Genomic DNA, 22,682 nt, shown 5'->3' with positions numbered 1-22,682 from the left:
ACTCCTCCAGTATTATGCAACCAAAATGCAAGTTTGTGGACTGTGGAAGGAAATCCATGCATGCACAGCCATAAATATGCAAATTGTGCACAGAAATGTCACATAAACAGAGTGTTATTACTGTGAGAGAATAGTACAAACCAATAAATTACTGCGCAACTCCACAAGAGAGAGCTGCTCTCAAGATCACAACCAACAGCTCAAGTAAACAAAGTCAGGGACTATAATTCAACACAATATCTGTTGAAGGAATGATTGATATACAAATAAATGTTGTTCAAACTACCCAGTTTAAAATGATCACTCAAAAGCAGATCAACATCTCATCCTACGTGACACAATTACATTCAATTGCATCATGACACAATGTTCATAAAATGGAAATGAGCACAGATATTGAATCAGCAGATTCTGACATTTAAGGAAGTTTTCTTTTAGTGAAAATGGTTTAACTTCTAAATTCAGTGGTAAAATGGTATTTTAGGACATAATGTTTTTCCCAAATATACAATGTAATCAGAGAGGAAATGTTACCTTTTACTTTAACACAGGCTTCAACTCATTTGAATCTTATCCATCCTTCTCGCATACCACTTAGTCCTGTTCAGGGTCACAGAGCGCTAGAGCCAATCCCTGCTAACTATGGGCAAGGGCAGGACAGTGCATAACAGGACAAACACAGAAAGTCAACCACACACGCACACGCACACGCACACGCACACGCACACGCACACGCACACACATTCACACCTAAGTACAATTTAGGGTCACATATAAACCTCATGTACATGTTTTTGGACTGTGGGAAGAATCTAAATCAAAATTCTAAGGAAACCTCAAAATATCAAGAAAATTTGTTGTTAAAAAAAACTACTTGAAAATTAGTTGTAGCATTCTAATTATGTAAAAAAATATTTGAAGACAAATTGAAGGAAACCTTTCAGCTAGATGGATAAACGTCATTATTTTTCATTTATATATCAAAAAAATCAGATGGATCTCATTATGTCTGACTGAATAAACTGCCAAAATCTGATCATGTTTGACTGGATTTCAGTAAAATCTCTTTGAGTACTATTATGTCATAATATAAAATGTTTATTCAACCCAAATATATTGTGTGTGTTAATGTTATTTGCATTATCAGGTAAGATTCCTAAACGTGGTTGCCATTTCTTTCTTCTCTGCTCTGTTTGACTGTCACGAGTCTCAAAACAGGGTCAGTACTGCCATCTAGTGGCCACTGTGCATGAGACAAGTATCAGCTTGCATTCTGATCTATTAATAACCACAGAAGACCTAAACGAGAGTTTGAGCAACAATCTTGTGACACGCTGCTCACAAACAGACGTCATTTAATGTTCAAGTCTCCACACGAAAGTTTCATTTCAAAAGCCTTTCGGATTCCTTTGTCTCAAGGATCCACTTGACGGTGAGTAAAAAAATCTGCAGGTTGACATTTTCAGTAAGCAGTAGAGCACAGTGTTGCCTCCGAAGCACTGGTTAGGTTACTGTCTTGCTTTCTCCTTGTAAGTCAGATGGCGTGAAATCATTTTCTCTGAGCCATGTCCAAGGAGACATTTGTATTCACCTCTACGTCGCTACGAGCTCTCAGACTGGAGCAGGAGCTTCAGGAGTGGGAGGATGCCCGCCGAGCTCTGGCACACAGGAGGGCCATGACTCGGGCCCCGCTGCCTCGGGCCCCAAGGCCTCCGCCACGGCGGCAGCGGCTCCAGGAGGTCCGGGCCCCTCCGCCCCAGGTCCGGTGCAGGGACACGACCATCCACAACACCTTCATGTGTGGGGATATGAGAGGAGTGTACACAGTGCTGAGGGACCCCGGCATGGTCAACGCCCTGATGGAGACCGTGCAGGAGGAGATGGTGTGGACCCCAGAGATGGGTACGACCAGTATCTCATCGATCATCTCAAATGGATGCTCCAGATTGTGAACACCGTGCCATCTTCTCTCTGCCAGGCATGTGGACGCTGAGCTCCAAGGTGAAGCAGACGTCGGCCCTGCGCCTGGCTGCAGGCCGGGGCCACGCCGGCTGTGTGGAGGAGCTGCTGTTCCGTGGGGCCGAGGTCAACGCCGACCCCGGAGGAAACACGGCCCTCCACGACGCCTGCGTGGGCGGCCACTCTGTGTGCGTCCAGCTGCTGCTCGCCCACGGAGCCCAGCCCGACCTGCTGGCTGCAGACGGCTGCGCTCCGCTACACCTCTGCACCTCCGCACAGTCCTCCCAGTGAGTTCACACTACTTAGTCTCCACTTTCAATGCAATATTCATCATGTGCACAAGCTTTTTTTTTTTTCTACCATACTATATAATTTTTAAACTTACAAGACAATTTGCAAGGTCTGTGAGAAGATTGAAACAATTGAAAAAAGAAAAAAAAAAACCTGCTGAAACATTCAGACCCACACGTGGCTCTTTTGGCCCTTCTGTCGTGGCTCCTTTAACCTTTCTCAAAATTATAAACATTTGATTTTTTTTTCATTTTAATTATGCACACAGTCATTCTCAAAAGGACTTTTAACATTTGGCTAAAAAGGGCGTTTTAAAAAAGCACAGAAATGGAGAGAGAATTGCTAAAAACCACAAGAAATGGAGGGAAAAAATGCTCAAAAAGCTGTAAAAATAAACTCAACTAAAATGACTCGGAGCCAAAATGGTCAAAACAGCAAAACTGTCAAAATTATCTAAAAAGTAGGTTGAAACCGATAAATTCAGGTTAATAAAAAGCTGGAAATTGTTGGCTTTTCTCTTCAAAAGTGCCCCGAAATGACTTTTTTATATTCAGCACAATAGAAACGAAGTTGAATTTAATTGAATATGGAATGAAGTGTTTACCATCTTATATTTTAACTTCACAAATGCAACAGTTTATGTTCCTCATAATTACATGTGAAACTTTAAGAGTTGTGTTTGCCTCATTCTAAAGGTTAAGTGGTGTTTTTGTGGTGCCAGTTAAATTTGATTTGGTGGGCAAAAAAAAAAAAATCACAAAAAACGGCTCTTTTGGTGATACAAGGTTGCAAACCCTTGTGTTAGAATGTTTGAAAGGAGATGAGAGAAACAATTTGGATGTTTCTGTCCATGTCAGAGACTTTTAAAAGCCGCCATCAGCAAACGTACGGAGCAGCAAATCACCTCAGAGTATGCTCCAGTGAAATATAACATTCAGTCTCCGGGCCGTGACATTTCCTCACAGATTTTACTCCATGTTGACATGACAGCTTCACAAAGTAGCTGCAGATGTGTCAGAATCTCCCGTTCCACCGTGTACCGGTTGACATGTGTCGTCTGTGCAGGTTGTTTCAATCCAGCGAATGCGATGTGTTCAAGGAAGTCATTTCAGATGTTGGGAGCTTGGTGACATTATGATTTACCGGCACATTCTGTTGGAAGCAGATGAAAATGTGCAATCGGTTGGACTCCTTCGTTACGCCATCATACCAGTCTGAACTAGTTGTTTCCACGACCTTCAGGATGTGGCAGCAGGCTCATTAGACCAGGTCACATTTTCCCCCGAATCTTCTTTTGTCCAGTTTAGATGAGCCCGTGTGAGCCGCCACCTCAGTTTCTGTAAGTTTTTAGCAGGTGTTTTTTTTTCTTGTAGCAGCCTTTCTGTTGTGTCCAGCCACTCTGGCCATACTGCTCTGGCCCCTGACATCAATAACACAGTTTCACCCTCACTGGACTTCAAACCAGAATTCAGCAGTTTGTGCAGCAACCATGTTTCTCTATTCACATGCTCAGTTTGAGCTTCTGCAGCTCGTCTCTATCATGTCGACGAATTCTTTACGTTGAATCGAACACACATCACAGAACAGTTACTGCTGTTATTTTAGTGTGTTGTGGCTATTTGTTAGATTTTACTTCAAGTTAAATGCCACTTTTATGTAAGTATATACTATATAATACACAGCAGCAGCCATAATCACAGTTTCTGATGGTTCTTTTTGACTGTCTTTACATCAGGTTAAGTCTTGACTTTGACTGTTTGGGACCCGCGTTCATATCCCAGTTGAGGCATTTATAAAACAAAATCGAGACGTCTACCATGCAAGTCACAATGAATAGTTGTGGCGATCTTTGTGAAAACAGAGAAACTGAATAGACATTTCACAGTAATTTCACAAGGCATTGCTTGATCAAACTCCTCGTTTTTCATATTAACATTCAGTCTTGCAGCCATGAATTTGCTTACCTTGAAACGTAAAGCCAACATAACTGACTATATATCTTCAGTAATATTCACACAAAAGTCCAATTCTCTGCTTTATCCTCCCTAAGCTGTGCTCAGCTGCTTTTAGACGGGGGTGCAGAGGTCAATGTGAGGACCGAGGAGTCCAGGCTGACGCCCCTGCACGTGGCCGCCCGGCGGGGCCTGGAGGAGCACGTGGCGCTCTTCCTCCGCCACGGGGCGGATGTCCTGGCCACCAACCGAGAGGGCGAGACCCCGCTGAACGCCACGTGCTCCGGGGCGGAGAGGCCATCCGAGGCCGGACGTTACCTGCGCGTGGTCCAGATGCTGCTGGAGGCGGGGGCCAACCCCCAGACGGCCGGGAGGAAGCAGCACACCCCGCTGCACAACGCCTGCTCCAACTGCTGCCACCGCATCGTGGAAATCCTCCTGCAGCACGGAGCCAAGGCCCAGGCTGAGAACTGTGCAGGATACACGCCCATGGACTGCCTGCTGCAGGTAGGAGACAGAGTCATATAATCTTTAATCGATCCCTATGTATTTTTCTTCTTGGGTACAGACATAGAAAATAAATCTCCTTCTGCTTGGAATCAAAGGTGGTGGAGGATTACCCGGATCAGCAGCCTGAAGAGATAGCCCGATCGCTGCTGAACCACGGATCCGCCAACGTTTCACCGAAGGTTTGTGAAGAGACCTCTTAGAAGAACACTGAGGTTACACAACAGTCTGGATACGACACATAATGAGGAATAGTAATATGGAAAAAGGGGGAAAAAAACATCCAAAGTCCACTGAGCTTCAACATGAAACATTTAGAACCAATGTTGTAAAGCTGCTATCGCTGTAGATGGACAATAACAACAATGATTCCTCCAGAGTGTCACAACTCCCAGTGTGTATGCTCCTGGGACCTGGTAGTTTGATTGTTGAGTCTTCCCATAATAACAATACAACTTTGTCATCCGTACACAAACACACCTGTGCAATAATCCTGCTGTACAATCAGCATGTTGAAATGCCAGCTGTCTTATGGACGGATAAGCTCCGCAAAGGAGAAGTGCTCACGAACATATACTTTGGTCAAAATATTCTTTTATAATAATAAGCATTTTGCTTACATAGATAAAGTCGTTTGTTGCACTTTGTGGCAACATCTACCTTCTGAGTTGAGGCAGTTTTGTGAACAAGTAAGTCACGTCATCTAATATACAGTACCTTTCTTGTATCGGGAGTCAACCCCCTTGTGATTGTTTGTATTTGTTCTACTTTTTTGGGTTATTCGTTACAACATCAATGTTTCTATGGAGGTTTGTGAAATAAAACCAAGTTCCCATTAAACACACATAAGGTGCCCAATTTACAAAGAACGCCTCTGGCGATTAAATGCAATAACATAATGTTTTGTTTTTAGGAGACGTTGAAACAGTCAGGGAGTCTAATGTTATCTTTCTAGCCAGAATTCAGATAAATGTGAAGTGAAAACATGTTTTTTTTAAATTCATGTCTTGTCTGAATCCAGCATGAGGCGGATGCATTCATGTCAGACTGTGTCCTCTGCAGATGCTGAAGCAGTGTGTCCTCTCTCCTGCCACTCTGGAGGTGATGCTGAACTCGTACACGTCCGTCCCTCCCTGCGAGTGGCTGGACTCTCTGCCTGCTGAGCCGCACGAGGTGAGTCCCCTCGGTGGTGCTGGACGCCGCCTCTCCTTCGCCTGTGACGTCGGTGTTGTCCCTCCCTCCCTCCCTCCGCTGCAGGAGCACCGGGCCTTTTTCCACTTGGTGCGTCGGCGGAGGGCTCAGCTTCGCTCCCTGCAGCACCTGTGCCGCTGTGCCTTACGTGTGCACTTAGGAGGCCGCTGTCACGCCGCCGTCAGCAAACTGGACATTCCCGGCTCGGTGAGGGACTACCTGCTGCTGTGTAATGACGGAACACTGCACTGACGCTGCATCCAGCAGGGAGCCTCCTCACAATCCTCGTCTTGGGTTTATCTCAGAATCCTTAAACTGACACTTGCTTTGTCAACTTGAAATACTTGAACTGTGATCCAGAGGATCCAAAACCATGAATTAAACATGTCACGCAATTTTACTGACTGATCATTCATATATATGTATACACATAAAACCCTTTAAAAGTGAAGGGCGGATAGAAAGCTCTGCCTCCAACAGCAGAAAACAAAGCACGAATAATGTGAAAAAACAAATGGCATCAACATTAATCTTATTGTGGCTTCAATTCTAAAAAGTCCAAATCCATGTTCTGATCAGACTGATTTGTCTTCAAATTCAGACGATGACACTAACGTTTTCATGGTTAAAATATTAAACAGGAAAAACTAAATATTTCTGATTGTGTGTAATGTCCTACATTTTCTTAATATTCTTCAATGGGTGCACCATGATAAACTGTCTGGCAGAATAACTATCATCAAATATGTGATGGGACAGAATGAGATCCCATTGGAGGCTGTGATTTAACTGGTCCAGATTAGAGTTTGCAGAGTCAAGGCTCTGGGGCATTTCAAGACAAATTGTTTAACCTTAACACATATTTAAGCAAAACGCTTAAATCTGCCAGATAAAATCATACCACCTCTGTAAATTGTGGTGAAAGTACCCATTGCCTTCCTAAGGAATGCATCCACATAATCATTTTTCAATTTGGCTTTGCGATGAATTTGACACCAAGATGAGGGCTGGCCGATTTGGCTTAGAAAAAAAACGACCATTTTAGTTTTTTTCAAATTCATGCTTCGATTTGATTTTCAATTTTTTTTGGCCGCCTTTTTCAAAGATTGACCGTCCAAATGAGGTCTGGCGTCTCGCTACTTTAAACTGCAGTGAAATGGAGCTGCTGCTACTTAAACTGGCTTCTGAAATACTGCCTGTGTTCAGTCTGTTGCACCGAGACGGCTCCTGTTTTAAGTGTGCGTCTATGAAGCTCTGGATCGAAACAGCCAGTCCATCTTCACTGGAGGTGGAAGAGTCTAAGAACCTTGAGACTTTCCTGCATCGTCTCACAGTCATTACTGGACAGGGGAGGGAGATCTGGAGCAAGTGAAGCAAAAGCTGCTGATTCACGCTGCTCATAGAGACACTGAAACATCAAGTCCAACTCTATCTTGTCCCCACTTCTTGAAGAAGCTTGTAGGACGACTTTTCAACTTGTGCCTGGAGCTCAGCAACCATTTCTTTACTTTCTTACCCAAGTCTTTTTAATTGATTCATTTCAAACATTGAAAAATATAGACATATACAAAAGTCCAGGCGGAGGTGTGTTCAGTCTTTATTGTCTGATATAACAATACGCTTCCTCTTCCTGCCAGGTTCGGGTGTTACGTTATCTGATAACTTCCGATTTCTTAGCAGAGTCCATCTCAGGTCATCATCCTGTAGTAAAGTAACCCTGCTACCAGACTGGCTGCTGCAGGACACCCGCTGATCTGCACTGCGCTTCCTGTAAGTTCATAAATAGTAAAGGAAGTAAAATGTAACAGAAGCAGAGTTCAAAATGACCCAACAAGTCAAAATGATTGAATTCTCTCTTTTGAACTGAAAAAATACATTATTGGGGTTTAGTTCTAATAAATGGCAGGTTCCCCAGAGGCAACATAGCAAAGTCTTTTTTAACTGCTGCCATGAACTTTGCTCTATCTGACGCTCTTCTATTACCTGTCATGACTGCCAGTGTCTTCAGTCATTTTCCTCTGGTGCAGTATGGTCCGGCACTCAGAGGACGATGGTGGCTGCATCAAGATGTGTCGCCTCTTCCTGGCAGGTTCAGGTGCGAAGTCGTCTGCTGACTTCCTCATTCTTTGCAGAGTTAATCTCAGTTCTTCATCCTGGTGTGAAGTAAACCTGCTCCCAGACTGACTGCTGCAAGACGTCCACTGATCTGCACAGGTTTTCCTATTATTTGACAAGGAGTGAGTCAAATAAAGTGCAGATCTCTTGAAGAATTCAAATATCATGAGAAATGGTCTATTGGGTTTTCAAGGCTCATAAGATACAAGAGGAAGAACAAGAACGGCACTCAGTAGAGTGCAGACCTTCGCCAACACCACATTTCTTTGGTAACCGAGTTGGCATCACTAGAATGTTAGCTCATATCAATGCTAACTAGCCTGTCATATAGCAAAATCACTGTGTGAAACACTTAGCAGGGAGCGTCTCCATGGCAACACTGACCTCCTTTGAATCTCCTCCATGAGGTGCTACTACCACACATGGGGCAGTTTTTTGCAGTTTTGGGAGATTTATTCATACAAGTTTAGCCTTTAAGATCCAAAAATCTAATTAACAGTTAATAATTTCTGCAGAAAGTTGGTAAAATACATACAAGCAATTAATACATAAATACACACAGACAAAAACATGACCTTCCGTCCCAACTTTTGTCAGCAGAGGTAACAGAAAATGAAAAGGCTTTAAACATCCACTATATGAAAGTTTAACAGTTTGAAGAAAGCTATAAAAGAATTAAACTTTTGCGCTGTATAATAGTTATTTGAGAAAAGCCTGCAGGTGAGCATACCTCTGGTTCCTGAGCTGCTCCATTCTTGCTCGTTCCCCTTGATCCGAAGCCCTGTTCTGTTTTACAGGCTGGGCAGCTCCTCTATTAACGCCACCGCAGACGTCCATTGTCTTTAGTCTGGATGAGGCACTGAAAGACAAAGGAATCCTGATGTTAGCCAGATTCTTCTTCCATGGGAAGAGAAAATGTATATTTACATCAATGTATTCAAGTTACTGAAAACACCAACTGCTCCAAGGTGGCAGGATTTACTGACTCGGAACAGGGACGGTCCGTTGAGAGGTGACTCATGCTGATGAACGGATGCTGCAACACCTGAAGTGGAGTCAACCGCTGTTCAGGATCAAGATGAAGCATCCCCATGAGCATGTCCACAAACATGTGGACATCGCTGTTTTGGTCGTCATAGGCCTGTTGGTCTGCCGTGCTGATTTCTCTCAGCTGGAAAGTCAAGCAACAACAGTAAAGGTCAGTTTGTAGCTTCAGTGCCACGCAGCAACACTGTGTGCATGCTGCAGAGACAGCTTCACCTTCAAGGTTTCATATTTAAACGTAAAGGACACTTACATGCAGAATGTCATCCAGGGAGCTTAATACTCTGTTCTTGTTCTCTTTGAACTGAGATGCATTTTGCTTGAAGAACTCTTCCACAGTCTGAAAAGACAGCAAGCGGACAAACCAAATGTCAGGAATAAATCGAGCAATTCTCATGCACAAGATTCACCATGGGACTGAAAATGTGATGTACCTTCAGCCTCCAGGAGCTCTGGTCAGAACAGGTGTCCTTTGTGAAATCATAATCGGTCAGGGATCCCTGGTCCAGCAGTGTGTCTGGTGGCAGTCCCTGGGTCTCCACGATGTACTTCAGCTGTGGTGTAGGGGCACTCAAGGATGATCTCAGGAGCCCTGATGGAAATCAAAACAACAATATGAGATCCGCACCATCCCCCAACACTATCTCTACATTATTGACAGTACATCTAAGTCACTCAACAACAACTTCAATGACTCTATGAAATGTTGTTCATGATTAGTTCACCACTAGTAGAACAGTAGCGCACCGGTATGGTAGACTCTGGATACAAATGCCCTGTCTGGCGTTTGACAGTTCGTGTGCCAGTCCAAAGTCGATGACCTTGACTTTGTTAGGCTGCTCTCTCTGGTTCACAAACATGACGTTCTCAAGCTTCAAGTCGCCATGAACAATATCCAGACCGTTCAGGTGGTACACTGCTGACATCGCCTGAAAACAGATTGTGTCATAACATTTTATCATGTGAGCAATATTCCATTAGCATCACCTTTGATGTAGTTTATTAATGTGGAGAAGAATTAATCTGAAAACACCTGTTTGAGGATTGGTCTGATATCCTTGAGAGGGAGAGGCTGGAACCCTGTCTCCTTCATAAAGTCATAGAGACTTTTATCCAAAGATTCGAACTCCAGACAAGTGTAGGACCCGTCGTGGAAGACTTGGTTCCACCTCACCAAATTGCACACATCAGGGTCGAGTCCTCGCAGCTTTTCCAGCACAGAAATCTAAGGATAAATGATTCACGCACATTAACTCCATCAACTTCATATTTCCAGCTGTGATTTCAAATTCAATCAATGGGTAGAACTCAAATTCTAATAGTTCCTACTTCTGCTGCAGCTGCCTCAATGAGATAAATTAGGCCACACAGGGACGTGATATACAGATTAGGCCACGCCCCCAGCCACAATCACAAATAAACTCCCCCCTCTTTTTCAGTCTTTTTACAGTTACTTTTACATTGTGTAAATAAATTCTGGAAGAAATCGCACAAGTACTTCTCCTCCACTGTGGCCGGAGTTTTCAGGAATCATCGTTTGTTGTGAGTCGTTTTTTATGTGTAAAATATGTTCTCACGTCTGACAGTGAAGGCGGCGTGACCCGTCCCCGAAACAAGCGCTCCTTACGTGATTACGTCACGCCCTCCTGTGTTTATTTTGTCTGAGTGGTTTTTTTCTCTCTCTCTTACTGACGAGCATCGAGCCTCCTCTTCAAACATGGTCTGACTTCACACCCGGCAGGTACGCTCACTCGTAATAAAACACATTCGAGACATTGGCATGATGTCTGTGTTCAGCCCCGAGACATTTTTAAGACAAAAACAAACCGAAGATTATCCGTAAACAACCCGAAGGTCAGCTAGCTGCCGAGCTAAGTTAGCATCGTTAACATTAGCCTTGATTTAAGAAGTGAAACGTACTAGAGGTTATGGTTTTTCCCCGAACTCATAAAGTATAGAAGAAGACTCCAATATCGAGGTTCAGAAACATGACAGCAGCAAACAGGGCTGACACGGCTCTGGAAAAGCCGGATGTTTGAAGTTAGCTTCACAGCTGTTAGCTCCTGCAGACCTTTATGTTAATTCTCCTGAATGACACTAAAAGCTGTCATGTCATGTGTAAATATTGACCTTTTACTAACTATATTTATCATCTTAACCTTTCACCCCATCTTGCCACTGCTGTCATGGAGCTAATCTTGTTAAATCCTGCTGATAATCATGTGTAAAAGGCTATAAATGACGTGCAAAGTGCTTTTATTCAGTTATTATCTTATAGTTACTGCTGCGTGGGCTGTGACAAACTAAACTCTTTGACATGTTGTTAAATAGATTGATGAGTTGTGGCCATAATCTTCAGCATCTTCTTGAAAATGAATTGGTATTGTATGACACAACTAATAAAAGGACTCTCTCGTTTTACCCGAGACAAGACTTTAAATGGCAGAGTCAAGATTAAAGCCAGAACATCCCAAGACCAATGGCCGCTGCACACTGGGCGATGTTCGTTGGCCCATATGAAAGATAACTGTGAGAGAATCATTGGTCTTGGCTCTAAATCGGTGGTCCTATGCCACACTGTCAGACAGGATCAAAGATTTCTCTCCAAACACATAAATGGCGAGGGCTCCGTTCATGTTTTACTGGTTCCTTTGTCGTGAACGTGTGGCGCACGCTTATGACATTCTATTCTTGCCCAATCACGTCGACTCGTGTACATAATAAGCTGCGATTCAGCTTGCATTTTACAACTTTGCATCTTACAATCTACACGGTCAAAGCGTGTCTTGTACAACAGCGCTTCTGTCTTGTGTTGCCATCAATGGGCATTGGATGTTGATACGAACAACGTGACATGCATTATCAAGCTGTAAATGGTGTTAGACTCTGCCACATTGTGTAAGTTTATACTGTTTTTTTCCACACACAACAGTAAGAAGAATATCATTTGAAAGATGATTGCACATTATGATAAAATACATCCTATTAGACCACATCTTAGTTTTTAGGAAAGGCTTTGCTTTCATCTGACACTTAACCAAAAGAATACCAAAACTGTTGATGATTATTGGTCATGAATTCCTTTGGAAAATACTTTCTAGTTGCTTATATTTAAAGATCTTTTGACAACTTGTGTCTATTATTCACAGCATAACGTATGTGACGCCTGGTGTCAGGTGAACATGTGATAGTGTCGCAGTAATGATCAGATTTGTGATCAATACAAGCAGTAAAGTAGGTGACAGTAATGTCCAAGTGGGCGTCGGCTCCAGAGTGTGAATAGCATCCAGAGCATGAATGAACATGATTTGTGTCTGTTCAATCCGTCTGTCACGACGTGCATCCTGTTTGTTTTGATAACAATCACTTTGTGACATATGTCCAGGTTTGGAGGACAGAGATGGCGGTGTGTGCACTGACCATGCTGGACGGGATGGAGGACGATGTGACGGCGGCGGGCGGCGTCCTGCTCCTGGTCCTGGCGCTCGTCCTGGCCTGGCTCTCCACCCACGTGGCTGAGCGCGGCGACCACATCCTGGGCACCATCCTCACTGTGGGCGCTCACGCCTCCCTGATTGGACTGGGTGGCCACGACAGCTATGGCGGCGCGCCCGCCGCCACTGATGCGCCCGAGCAGCAGGCCACCCCGCCGTCGCAGGAGAACAAGCCGGATGACGGCGGCGGCGGCGGAGGAGGAGGAGGAGAGACCACGGCGGAGAGAGGGGAGAGCGAGGGGGCGGGGGAGGGAGCAGAGGGGGTTTGGACAGATCTGCTGCTGGACATTCAGAGCAAACAGCCCCCGGCCCAGAGGGCGCGGGCATCCGACGGAGAGGAGGAAGACCTCGACGACGACGAGGAAGATGACGAGGAGTTGGAGAAAGCAAAAGAGGTTTTAAAGCCCAGCACCGGCCCCCCCACCATCAGCACCGCCACGCCCATCTCTGTACGCCTCAAGTTTTTAAACGACACTGAGGAGTTGGCCGTCGTGGAGCAACGGGACACAGTGGCAGCGCTGAAAAGGTTTGGTAACAACCAACAAGCTACTAACACCAAACTATAAGTTAATTATGATGTCTTCTTCTTTCTTTAAGCATCCTTCCCTGCACTTAATCTACCGGTCTAATCTCTTCTCTCTCCAGTAAATGTTTCTCAGGCCGGGAGCAACAGATTAAGTTAATCTTCCAGGGCCAGCTGCTGCAGGACCCCAAGAGGACGCTGCAGTCGCTGAACATCACAGACAACAGTGTGATCCACTGCCACGTGTCCCAGACCCTGCAGGAGGACGGCCCCGAGGAGGGGGCGCCGCCCACCGCTGTGGCGCCCGGAGGGTTCAGGGCGGCCGGCATGGCCATCAGCACCAGCAGCATGGTGGTGCCCGTGTTCGTGGTGATCCTGGCGGTGGTGTGGTACTTCCGCATCAACTACCGGCAGTTCTTCACGGCGCCCGCGACCATCTCCCTGGTGGGAGTCACTGTGTTCTTCAGCTTCCTGATATTCGGGATGCACAGCCGCTGAAAAAAAAAAAAAAAAGGCGCAGACGCCGGTACCAACCGGGCAGCGCTGGCGTTCCGTAGAGTTAAATAGAGTAAAAAAAAATTCTCTCAATCCGACAGCTCGATCTCATCTGCTCATTGTGGTCGGCCATGCTTTCCTCTGCGTTTCTCCTTTTTCAAAAAGCACAAAAATGAGGATCGCCCCCCCCCCCCAAAAAAAAAAACCCTACGTGGAACCACTTGCTGCTGTGCTCCGCCACTTTGACTCATATTTCAACTTCTCTGTAAGAAAACGCAACTGTTCACCTGTAAGACTGTCGCTGTGTATGGATAGGCTACTTTAAACAATCAGCCCTGGAAATTTGCTGTTTTTTTTTAAAGATAAATGTTGTAAATATGTTGTCTATTTTATGTACAGAAATGATAGAAAGAATGAGATGAACCGTACTGGACTGCTTCCGGGTTCAAAATAAAAGCATTTTAAAGCAAATGGGTTTCATGTGTCGGTCTACTTTCAGTTTAACTGCGTTCAAGAGGCAAATATCATTCTGGTGTGAATAAAGCTCATTTAAATTTGTTTCCTCTGAAAGACGAGATAGAAAATCAATCCATTTCATTCTACCTTTCAATGTGAGAAGTGAGGAAACGATGTCAGGATTTCAAGAGTTAACTTCAATCATCTAAATCATTCAAATGCAGCAGGTTATTTTTTCACAGGTGGGAAACTACATTTCTCAAAGGGCCACAACTACTGAAGTTGTCTTGAATGTTGCTCAATAAAAATCATGTCGATTAAAAAAAAAAGAAGCTTTTTAAACCATTTTTATGAGCCATTGCTGCTCTGCTTTTTCTCAGTATCCCATTACATATGATGAATAACTTGTTTTTGTTTATTAACGAGAATAACAATGTCACATTGGCTAATAACGTGAAATATTTGAACATTTTAAATGTAATAAAGCCAATAAGAGTACATTTTATTTGATTGTGGATTGTCCTGAGAGCCACTCAACCAGAGCTAAAGGGCCAGAAACGGCCTTATGATGCTGTAAAGCTTATTTCAGGTTTGAATTTGACCGTTTTATTAAGCCTGAATCACAAAACAATGTCATTTCAGCAATTAGATACTCCTTTTGTATGTTTTTTTTTTTTTTTACATTTTCACTTTTCCATCCAATATCTTGCATGAAGAAAGGGAGATTTGTGAAGCTTCCCAATGACGTCTTGACAACCCTTTTTATTCCTTCGTCATGATTGACTGTACAATACCCAACGAATGTGGCGGAGCTACGACGATTTCAAACCATAAAACACACTAAGAAGTAAATAATGTGACGTGTGAAGGTGGAGGTTTTACAGCAGATGTCACTGGATGTTGCTTCACAAGTTCTCTCATAATGTGGGACGATGCCTACAAGTAGAATGGGAGGCAAAATACAGCTGCAAGCTTTGTACAAAGAAACAACAGTTACTATAGGTACATTGTTCTTTTTAACTCCTAATTTACAAACACACGGTACGTGTCTCCCACCCCTAAAAAGAAAAAAAAAGAAAAGCCAACTGGCTCATCAAAATATCAAAATAATGTACACATCACCACAAAGGCAGCGACAAATACATACTTAAATATATTCTGGATGTAAACGAAGTTAAATACGTCAAAATGGCACACACTGTCACAAAAACAAACAAAAAGTCACATTCTAGGATGCATAGTTCTGTGAAAATAGAAATGTACATACGTTGACACACACACACACACACACACACACACACACACACACACACACACACACACACACACACACACACACACACACACACACACACACACACACACACACACACACACACACACACACACACACACACACACACGGTGCAATACGATGCGAGAATTAAAAGAGCCACTGATGAGTCTCGTTGACTTGAGCTTAGAACAGGTGTGAGGCAATCCTGGTCCTCGAGGGCCGCAGTCCTGCACGTTTTAGAAGTTTCCCTGCTCAAACACACCTGCATTATCATGATGAGGCCCTGCAGAAAGCTTGACAAGGAGCCACTAATTGCTGTCAGCTGTATTGACGTGAGCAGACTGTGAGAAAGTGACAGCCCTTTCTCACGTTAACACAGTTCACCTCACGCACGTCCAGCTCCTTCCCGTCAAGCCTATTCCTCGGCGGAGCGCGCGCCGCTGAAGGAGCTGGATTTCAGTGGGCAGACTGCAGGAGGAACAGTCCACTGGGCGTAGGGGTGCACTGTTTGTATTTTGGGTGTAAATATATATAGTGGGGACTGGGTGACGCATCACTGTAATGTAATGTATATATATTGTATGTAATTATGCTTGTCTGATGGAGGTGTATTTTATTCATATATTTTTCAGTTAGGTTAATTTAGGGCAAGTTAAACACCCCTTAGACGTTTGTTTCAGCCCAGCACATCCTGATTGGCTCAATTCAGGGTGGGGCTGGGCCTATTTAAAGAGGCCCGCTGTCAGTATCTAGATGACTGAGAGACTGAGAGTAAACGAGTCTGTGTCTGCTGGCCTGTTGTGAGGCTGCAAGTAAAAATGTTTGTGAACGTTGGTGAAGGGAAAATTTTAAAAATAAATCAAGGTAATTCTTGGAAAACACAGTCTACCCTCGCATCCTCTCTCCCAGCACCCGCCGACCACATCTTGAGTCGGGGTGTCCGCCGTGGAACCTCAGAGACATTTAAAGCATGCAGGGCTGCGGCCCTCGAGGACCAGGATTGCCCACCCCTGGCTTAGAAAGAGAGGCGAGGATGTCGGAATAGCAGAAGATCAGCCACGTTTGACTCCAATTTAAAATGTAAACAACAAAAATGCTTCTTTTTTTTTTTAGACTAGATAGAACATCAACCCTATTGATATTTAGTATAATGACAAAAAGTGAATTTTGAAGATTTTGGCTGTAAACATTTAATCAAGAGAACAAGTGTTTCCTATTTTTAAGGCTTCTACTAAACATAATGTGCAATTCAATATGATTCAAACAGCTTTGATATCAATTTAATCCTTACACAGGGAATATTCTTAGTTTCTGTGCAGTTCACATCTTCCACATTTTTTCTTTTGTATCTGGCATCAGGTTGAATATTAAACAGCAGAAACTGTTTAAAATACAAAAGTCTGTGACTAAATTCTGCATACTGCACCTTTAAAGCCCAATTCAATAATAAACTGAATATGAGTTCTGTCCTATTTTCTCCCAGAGCTGCTGTAATGATTTACATTAGACGTCTGCTCACAGTGGACATGCTGAATTTTAAAATAGTTTTTATATTCCACATTGAGTTAGATGTGGAGTCGCTGCATACGGGGTGTGAAAACGCACTTGAAGGGTTACGTTCATGGAGGGCCAGCTTTTCCAGCGCTCTCCATGTGGAATTGACGTCTTCAAACGACGGAACCGAGACGAGATTCTTTGTTGACCTGTCGATACGTTCTATATTTTATACCCTGTTTGTGAGCTTTGAGCTGGTCACTTGAAGCTAGCAAAGCTTTAATTTCACTCGTTTTCTCATCTTTGGTCCAGATCAGGAAGGTGGACATCCTGAAGAACCTGACTGACCATGACTTTAACGTTTTATACATCGAGAACCTTTTTTTTTTTTTTTTTGTCAAAACTAAAACGCACATTTAAAAAAACAAAACAAAAGGGGAATGTGAGAGAGGAGAAATTAGTTTAAGTCGTCGTAGATGTTTGAAATGGAAGGTGCTGGGAGTTTGGGCCTCTTTTTTTTGCTCATTAAATTGACATTATTCTGAGAGGTGCTGCTGCTGCTGCAGATCGTCACACTTCCTCCTCCTCCTCCTCCTCCTCCTCCTGCAGCTCCACCCGTCAAACCAAGAGAAGGCCTCTTCTTCTTCTTTGGCCTCCTTGAATCTGAGTGATTGGTGCCTGTGAGAGAAACGGATCGGGTGTTTGAATCGAACCTTGGTCTTGCGCGGTGCGGGATGTGCGGCGGTCTCTCCTTACTGGCTTTGGACGAGGCCGAGTCGGTGGGCGAGATGTCCGGCGAGTCCTCCCACTGCAGGCGGCTCATCAGGCTCTGCCCATCCGCCATGTCGAAGCCGTCGTTCTCCACCGCGGTGTCGCCGTCGGGCAGCGCCGGCCTGTTACACCACACCCACAGACACACACACACACAGACTTTGAGACCGACGGGGACGAGGCAGCTAAAAAAAACCACATGCAGATGTCCAGATTGTCCTCTGACAGCAACGTCGCCCGAGCTTTTGACTGGTAGACGCTCGCTTATCTGCAAACTGGCTTTTAGCCACAGTGAAGTTACAGTATCGTAATTTTTTTTTTTAAATATCGATTCGCGTTTGTCATTAAAACTCAGAACTATTCTCCAGTCAAACCTGTGGAGGACACGTCATTAGTTAACCATTTTTGGTACCGGGATTTTTGTGTTTTAAAAAGTTCTACAGACATGGGGAACAGAAAAACACATTTCTTGGCTAATCTGCTTTGATCATTTTCTCACTACGTCAGAAAGATGTTAAAGTGTAAATGTGACGCTGCAGTAGCAAGAAAAAAACCCACGTGACTTCTGCATTGATCACTCATATATTGCGATCAGATCGACGACATCTAAAAAATGATAGAGACTAAAAAACTGTCTCCACTTCATGCTGGGAAACGGTCTGTATTATACATTTTTTTGGAAATTGGAAATTAAAGAAATCCAAACGTTTTGCAAACGTACAAACACTGTAAATGCACATTTTTAAATAATAATAACAACAATAATAAATTGAGTAAAGAAATGAAGTATTAAAATTGGCGTCGGAGCTGGTAAGAAATATAAAATCCCTCCTAAAAGAGTGTGACGAGTTTATCTGCAAACAAAACTTCAGGTTTTAAACTCTCTTGCAGTGAAATCTCTATATTGCATTGACTCTGTGAAGAATTTTTCTTCTGGCTGTAATCCTTTATTTTTGCTTCATTTTAGTCGCAATTATTCATGCTTGAAGTTATTCCTGAGAAATAAATCATTCATTGCTATCTTTTGATAAAACTTTTAAGTCGAGTTTGTTGTGAGACGGTCCGTGTTAAAAAAAAAAAAAAAAAAAAAAAAGAGAACAAAAAAGGCATTTCAATCCCAGTTCCAGACACATGGCTTGTTAAAACACACTGGAGGGGTGAGGACGGGACGGGGGGCACACTCACGCGGACGGCCCCAGGAGGAACACCCTGACGGCCCTCCTCTGTTCGTCCGTGTGCTGGGGACACCGCTGAGACCTGGTGGGACACAAGGTGGCATTACACATCCCCGACTCTCGGCCCGCCCACACCCACCGTGCAGCACCCGCCCCGCCCCGCCCTGCCCTGCCTGCAGGGGGCGGTGGGACGGACTGCCGGGACACGGCCAGTGACCAACCGGATGGGGCGGAGCGCCGGTCGAGGTTATGAAATGATGGACGTTGGTCATTGACAGTGTCCTCTACGGTCTCATGTCTGTATGCAGGTAGAATTTTGGATCAATTCAATCGCTGGGCCCGAAAGATTTACTTGAGTTGCCACCTGTGTTCCCTTGAGTTAGTCCCAACGCACATGATCGTTTTCATCAACTGAACAACTGATCATGTTTCCACGTTTCACTTGTGAGCGTGACTTTCCGCTCCCATCAAACATTTCTGAGTGTTCCACTATGGACGTCACTATGGGACATTAAAGACACCGACCGCAGGGTAACATGGGGTTAATTCACACGGCGACGCCGACATCACGACAGGGCGTTACAATACCTGCGTCACCCCGCAAAACGTGAGCCGCACACAAGCAGCTCGAAGCTCGTTGGAGGAATTACCTGGTGCACATCTTCTTGGTGTGCTCGGAGATCACGCCGCATTGCTGCAGAAACAGGACATGGTTTAAACGCGCCGTTCGGCATCAATGAGAATGACGTCATCAGGATTCGGATCGGCTCGCTCACCGTTGTCAAAAGCGACCTGACTTCGTCCGGTCCCAGCGTCTCGTAGTTGATGCCGGAGTTGTAGTTGTACTGGGAGGACAAGAGAGAATTAAAACCACGATCAGAAAAGGAAGGTGAAGGACGAAGGTGAAGTTCACGAAAGGCTGTGGAGGATTTTTGTCACCTTGTAGGGCTCGGAGGGAACGCTGCTGCCGAGCTCACCTGGAGATGAAGAAGAGGAACAATTCTTTAAAAGAGAGGAAAGTATCTCCAACAAAACAGATTGCGACGAATAAAATCAAGTTTTTGCATCACCATGTTAACCAATTGTAAACCAAACACATGGAGTTCACCGTCTCCTTCAAAACCAAATCAAAGCGCTCCAATGGCAGTTAACCGCTATGTGACAACAAAGCTTTCATGTCACCGTGAATCTTGGAGCGTCCACTCAGGCCCTGTTCACACGACAACATCCAAAGTGAAAACATCATTTTTGCACATTTTTCCCCCCGCAAAAAAAGTTTTGCATTTCCACGGTTCTGGCAGAAAATGATGTAGTTTTACCGTTTGACCACTCGTGGGTACTGTTGGTTGATTGTGTAAGGAAACCACACACACACACACACACACACACGTATGGACAGATAATGAAGTTGGTGATTCTCAACTTTAAAATAACCAAGTCTCTACTTCCTGCCACTCAATAACCGGTACCCAGTCAACTTCATTCATTGGGTTGTCCGACTCACCATTTTTGTGTTTCAGGGTTTTGGATCTTCTCGGAGAGTTCTGATTCTGCAAGACAAAGAAGTTTTGGTTCCTTCTATATCCGATACGAGCTAAAAGATTCAGACGTAGAAGTGTAGAAGCATACCTTATCTGACTTTCTCTTCTTGGCTGCAAAACGGTGGCGCACACATTAGAATCAAGTCTTCAGTTTTTAATTGACAAACAATACAAAGACCTCGAGGCTCACCCTTTTTTTCTGCCCCGTACGACCAGTCATTGTCGTTGAGATCATCGTTGTCCTCCTGATCGCTCTCTGACTTGCTCATGTTGTTGTTGCTGGCCAGCCTGTGATCATGCAGAAATAAATCACATCAGACACAGCGGCTGGATGTTTGCGTAGCAGTTCCGATAAAGAGCTGAATCTCTCCTTGCTGACCGACCTGCGGTTGGCGATGCGGCTGCTGTTGCGTCCCATCCCGAGACATTTCTCCAGATGTGGAGCGAAGCGCGACGCCGCTATTAACCTTTTGCAGTTGGGACACTCGCACTCTTTGTTCTTCCACTGGTTGTACACCTGCCCAAAGATATCCACGCCTGGTTGGTCCACGATTTCTGGAAAAGTTCAACAAAAAGGTACATTAAATGCTTAAAAGCATGCAGAAAGGGAAAAAAAAAAAAAAAATCGAAATAAACAGAAAGTAAAAGTATCGGAGGAAGTTGTGGCACCAACCAAACTCCTTCATGCTCTCCTGGTCGGTTTCATCTAAGAAGAAGTAGCCCTGCTTCACGGCGCGATGCACCTCGAAACACAGGCCCAAACAGGCATCTTCCACCAACTCCGAGTAGATGTCATGGACCAAGGCCTGCAACAGCACACAACAGAAAACTAATCAAAAGTGCAGATGTTCCTTTCACTACTTGATCTGACAAATACTTTATGAAACGTCACCACCAATATCAGATGAATATCAAAACTTAATACGCCGTTGGCTCACCTCCAGCTTGGTGTTGTCTGGGCCCGAGAGGAGCATATCCTCCATTTTCATTTGAAAATCTGTGTTGGAAATCTTGACAGCGCTGCTATAAGATGCTGGCCTGAGGATTTACAATAAGCAGGACATAATTAGAACACAGCCAAAGGTTCACGGAACAGATTCCAGGCTGGGAAAATCATTCAAAGTCGAGAATACTCACTTTTACAGTGAACGTTTGCTGTGGATCTGCCTGTACGCTGGCACAGAAAAGAAAAGATTCAATAAACCAAGATGCTGATTAGAAGCCATTCAATTATAGATTCTATATTACTGACAGGTATGTTTTAAGTAGTTAATCTTTTTAAGACAGGCAATCATTATAATCACATTTTTTTTCTTATTCTTCAAGTTTCTTTTAAACAAAGATAAATTAATGCCAACCACAGAATACGTGGAATTATACAATTCTACACTATGACAAGCTATTGAGACATTATTTGTTGTTGTTATTGTCACCACTGTTGTTGGCTTTTGTATCAATAAATTGTTCGAGACGAGGATATCTACTTGAATGCCCTACATTCATGGTAGAATATCACTGTAGCATAATTTTTTAGATTCCATAAATTTCAGCCCAAAGCAAATATGCCTTTCTGCTTGTGGTGTGGATGATTTTCTGACTTTGTTAAATGAAGCTTCTGGTCATATAGTTACTGCTTTGGAAATAGTCCCTTAATTTCAAGTTGGTGCGCCATATTAATGTGTTTTGTGTCCATTAAAAAAAAAAAAAAAACAGAAATGAAGATTATGACAAAATGTTTAATCACAGTCCTGAAAATGGACAAACAGGCGTATTTGGTGGATGTTTAGCAACTCAAAATAACACATTCTATCACAGGACAGTATTAATTTTGAGAAATCCAGTAAGAAATAATCCAGTTTGGACTCATTTAGAAGCTATAAACCATTAAATGACTCCGTTTTTAAGCTACATAATGATGCTAACCTGTTGGTAAAAATGTAACCTTTAAATACCTTCAAAATGTATCGCGGGTTAATTTAAAGTAAGGTAAGTGTCTGTGTTTTCTTATTTTAGGCGCTATGACCTGTAAAATTATGCTATTTTGTGGTCAAATGTGTTAAAAATGACTATTTTAACCAAGCTAGCATAGCTTCACTGCCATCATAAACAACCTCAGCGGGTCGCACCGAAACCTCAGCCGGAGCCCGGCGGCAGTCTCTCCGAGGCGGGCGACATCTCCCAGCGGGACCCGGTGGAGGGAAGGTTCATGAAGAGAGCCGGTGTCCCGCAGCAGGCATGGTTTTAAACGCGGGGAGCAATGGAACGGAGCTCGATGAAGGTGTGGACGTTAACGACCCGCCCGGTCCGGAAAAGTCGCTGAACAAAACAAATAGACCCACTTCCGCTTCTCACCTGCAAAATAAAATCAATAAAACTGTATTGCTTTATTTTTTTTAAT

General features: G+C 43.9%; 4 protein-coding genes across 9 annotated transcripts; 2 read left to right on the top strand and 2 right to left on the bottom strand.

The window, feature by feature from the left end:
• Positions 1-1,300: 1,300 nt before the first annotated feature.
• On the top strand, positions 1,301-6,315 carry asb16 (ankyrin repeat and SOCS box containing 16). Of its 2 annotated transcripts, none has more exons than XM_080512068.1 (7): positions 1,301-1,432; positions 1,535-1,902; positions 1,979-2,246; positions 4,301-4,709; positions 4,808-4,891; positions 5,772-5,882; positions 5,967-6,315. In XM_080512068.1, exons 2-7 carry the CDS (start codon positions 1,566-1,568, stop codon positions 6,150-6,152), a joined length of 1,395 nt encoding a protein of 464 aa, XP_080368194.1. In that variant the 5' UTR covers positions 1,301-1,432; positions 1,535-1,565; the 3' UTR covers positions 6,153-6,315. The 2 variants fall into 2 exon arrangements, with proteins under 2 accessions (XP_080368194.1, XP_080368195.1); XM_080512069.1 differs by having other exon boundaries at positions 1,305-1,432; positions 1,539-1,902; positions 5,967-6,314.
• Positions 6,316-7,879: 1,564 nt separating this feature from the next.
• Positions 7,880-11,230, bottom strand: LOC308141767 (uncharacterized protein; the record flags this gene model as incomplete). Its single annotated transcript, XM_080511980.1, has 7 exons — positions 7,880-8,120; positions 8,746-8,874; positions 9,002-9,186; positions 9,313-9,399; positions 9,494-9,651; positions 9,807-9,904; positions 11,226-11,230. The coding sequence occupies 7 exons, from the start codon at positions 11,228-11,230 to the stop codon at positions 7,880-7,882; spliced, it is 903 nt and encodes a 300-aa protein (XP_080368106.1).
• On the top strand, positions 10,703-14,022 carry tmub2 (transmembrane and ubiquitin-like domain containing 2). Its single transcript, XM_080510845.1, has 3 exons — positions 10,703-10,800; positions 12,445-13,079; positions 13,199-14,022. Exons 2-3 carry the CDS (start codon positions 12,460-12,462, stop codon positions 13,572-13,574), a joined length of 996 nt encoding a protein of 331 aa, XP_080366971.1. The 5' UTR covers positions 10,703-10,800; positions 12,445-12,459; the 3' UTR covers positions 13,575-14,022.
• Positions 14,023-14,672: 650 nt separating this feature from the next.
• Positions 14,673-22,571, bottom strand: atxn7l3a (ataxin 7 like 3a). Of its 5 annotated transcripts, none has more exons than XM_080510715.1 (14): positions 22,396-22,571; positions 21,422-21,458; positions 21,223-21,322; positions 20,958-21,090; positions 20,668-20,839; positions 20,475-20,572; positions 20,373-20,395; positions 20,248-20,293; positions 19,683-19,720; positions 19,520-19,588; positions 19,394-19,437; positions 18,754-18,825; positions 17,554-17,690; positions 14,673-17,475 (listed from the first exon to the last, which is right to left on the bottom strand). In XM_080510715.1, the coding sequence occupies exons 3-14, from the start codon at positions 21,271-21,273 to the stop codon at positions 17,255-17,257; spliced, it is 1,104 nt and encodes a 367-aa protein (XP_080366841.1). In that variant the 5' UTR covers positions 21,274-21,322; positions 21,422-21,458; positions 22,396-22,571; the 3' UTR covers positions 14,673-17,254. The 5 variants fall into 5 exon arrangements, with proteins under 5 accessions (XP_080366841.1, XP_080366842.1, XP_080366843.1 ...); XM_080510716.1 differs by having other exon boundaries at positions 22,411-22,571; XM_080510717.1 differs by having other exon boundaries at positions 21,422-21,451; positions 22,411-22,571.
• Between the last annotated feature and the right edge of the window lie 111 nt (positions 22,572-22,682).

This window comes from Blennius ocellaris (assembly GCF_963422515.1).
Source record: "Blennius ocellaris genome assembly, chromosome: 16".
NCBI lineage: Eukaryota > Metazoa > Chordata > Actinopteri > Blenniiformes > Blenniidae > Blennius > Blennius ocellaris.
This window is presented reverse-complemented; position numbering and strand designations above follow the sequence as displayed.

What these genes read in the sequence shown, in the direction of transcription:
- tmub2 (XM_080510845.1), top strand. Translation starts at nt 12,460, where the DNA reads ATGGCGGTGTGTGCACTGACCATGCTGGACGGGATGGAGGACGATGTG. An exon ending in ACAGTGGCAGCGCTGAAAAG is followed by an intron (nt 13,080 to 13,198) that starts GTTTGGTAACAA and finishes TTCTCTCTCCAG; the next exon opens with TAAATGTTTCTCAGGCCGGG.
- asb16 (XM_080512068.1), top strand. Translation starts at nt 1,566, where the DNA reads ATGTCCAAGGAGACATTTGTATTCACCTCTACGTCGCTACGAGCTCTC. An exon ending in CCATGGACTGCCTGCTGCAG is followed by an intron (nt 4,710 to 4,807) that starts GTAGGAGACAGA and finishes TTGGAATCAAAG; the next exon opens with GTGGTGGAGGATTACCCGGA. An exon ending in CCGCCAACGTTTCACCGAAG is followed by an intron (nt 4,892 to 5,771) that starts GTTTGTGAAGAG and finishes TGTCCTCTGCAG; the next exon opens with ATGCTGAAGCAGTGTGTCCT.
- atxn7l3a (XM_080510718.1), bottom strand. Translation starts at nt 21,273, where the DNA reads ATGAAAATGGAGGATATGCTCCTCTCGGGCCCAGACAACACCAAGCTG. An exon ending in TCAGGTCGCTTTTGACAACG is followed by an intron (nt 19,438 to 19,519) that starts GTGAGCGAGCCG and finishes CTGTTTCTGCAG; the next exon opens with CAATGCGGCGTGATCTCCGA. An exon ending in CTCGGCCTCGTCCAAAGCCA is followed by an intron (nt 17,476 to 17,553) that starts GTAAGGAGAGAC and finishes TTTCTCTCACAG; the next exon opens with GCACCAATCACTCAGATTCA.